The 1,315-nt window shown below is 36.8% G+C and overlaps 1 protein-coding gene across 1 annotated transcript in view; it reads left to right on the forward strand.

Annotated features, from left to right (window-relative positions):
• Positions 1-1,008: 1,008 nt before the first annotated feature.
• Positions 1,009-1,315, forward strand: part of CCDC169 (coiled-coil domain containing 169) — a 15,403-nt gene continuing 15,096 nt past the window's right edge. Inside the window, exon 1 of the mRNA XM_072398658.1 lies at positions 1,009-1,119. Coding sequence (XP_072254759.1) covers positions 1,009-1,119 — 111 coding nt within the window. The remainder of the gene's footprint in view (positions 1,120-1,315) is intronic.

Consider the following 1,315-nt stretch of genomic DNA (forward strand, 5'->3'; position numbering starts at 1 on the left):
CGATACATTAGAAACTCATGTCTCTGGATATTACCCAATGATCGTACATATTTAGTTCATGTTCCCTCAACAGTAAACTTTTCCTTAAACTTTACCAGAATGGAGGGATATTAGGCAATGAAAACACTCTCCCCCATCATTCTGATTATATTATGAATCTATAGATATGTGAATGAGAGACCTTGAGCCAGTGGAACCATAAAGACTTGTTTAAAAGGACATTTTCCTTTACCTATTGCACTGATAACAACTTGAAATTTTGGATTTCCCCCACTGTCCTAATGGCAATAGTCACCAGGACAAAAGAAGGGAGTGCATTTGCACCGAAGGACACAGAAAGCAAAAAACCTGACTTTGTTAGGCTTCTTTTACACCTGCACTATAAAATACATATACTGCTCTGAATGAATAGTAAATCCATGTTCTGCATTGCACTGCAATTCATTTTGAATAGAACTCCAACACACTGCATCTCAATATGTATTTGGTTGCATTAACAAAAAGTTTAGCATGGGTTTTTCAACGTAATGCACCATAATGCAGATTAATTGCATGCCTTTACAAAATGCACAGATGTGAAAGGAGCTTAGGCAGTGTCATAATATGGTGTCCTTTACACTACCTGAATAGCATTCTACAAAGGCACATTAAAAACCATTTCCACACCTACCGGAAGACATCCTCTCCCTTATCCTTAGAGGAAACAGGTACATAAGTGGTTTATTAAACTAAATAACAAGTTCAGCAATGCAATCTGTAAAAGCAGAATGCACAAGCAAATCAAATTCGCATTTAACCTAGGTATATTTGTTTTCATTGTAGCATGTTCCTTGATAGCACATGAGCACTACAGAACAACTGATTGGCTTCTTTAAAGTTCGAACGCTGCTGTGTAGCGTTAAGCGATTCCAGATCAAAATCCGGGACTTACTCTTCTTGCATATAAAAAAGTTATATAATGATACATAAATTAATGCAGTGAAGTTATTGTTTTAATGTATTTCCTTAATGTACTTCCAGGGAGCATTAAACCAGTACCTAAAGCGTTTGGAGGATGAGAAGACTTTGATAGAAAATCAGTTAAAAGATTTTGAACTGCGAATAGAACAAGAAGCTAAGGTATTTCAGACAAATGTGCACAACTGAAACAGTGTACAACCAGATATGATTGTTGAAGGCTGCTTCAAATTGGGATGGGGATGAGAGGGTTTGAACAATGTCTATTCTTCGTCACCTCTATTACCAGCGTACCCCCAATATTTCTTACAAATGCAACTTACAGTAGGTAGTGTGGTGTTGTGTACTGTTTCATACT

This window comes from Pyxicephalus adspersus, chromosome 1 (assembly GCF_032062135.1).
Source record: "Pyxicephalus adspersus chromosome 1, UCB_Pads_2.0, whole genome shotgun sequence".
Taxonomy (NCBI): Eukaryota; Metazoa; Chordata; class Amphibia; order Anura; family Pyxicephalidae; genus Pyxicephalus; species Pyxicephalus adspersus.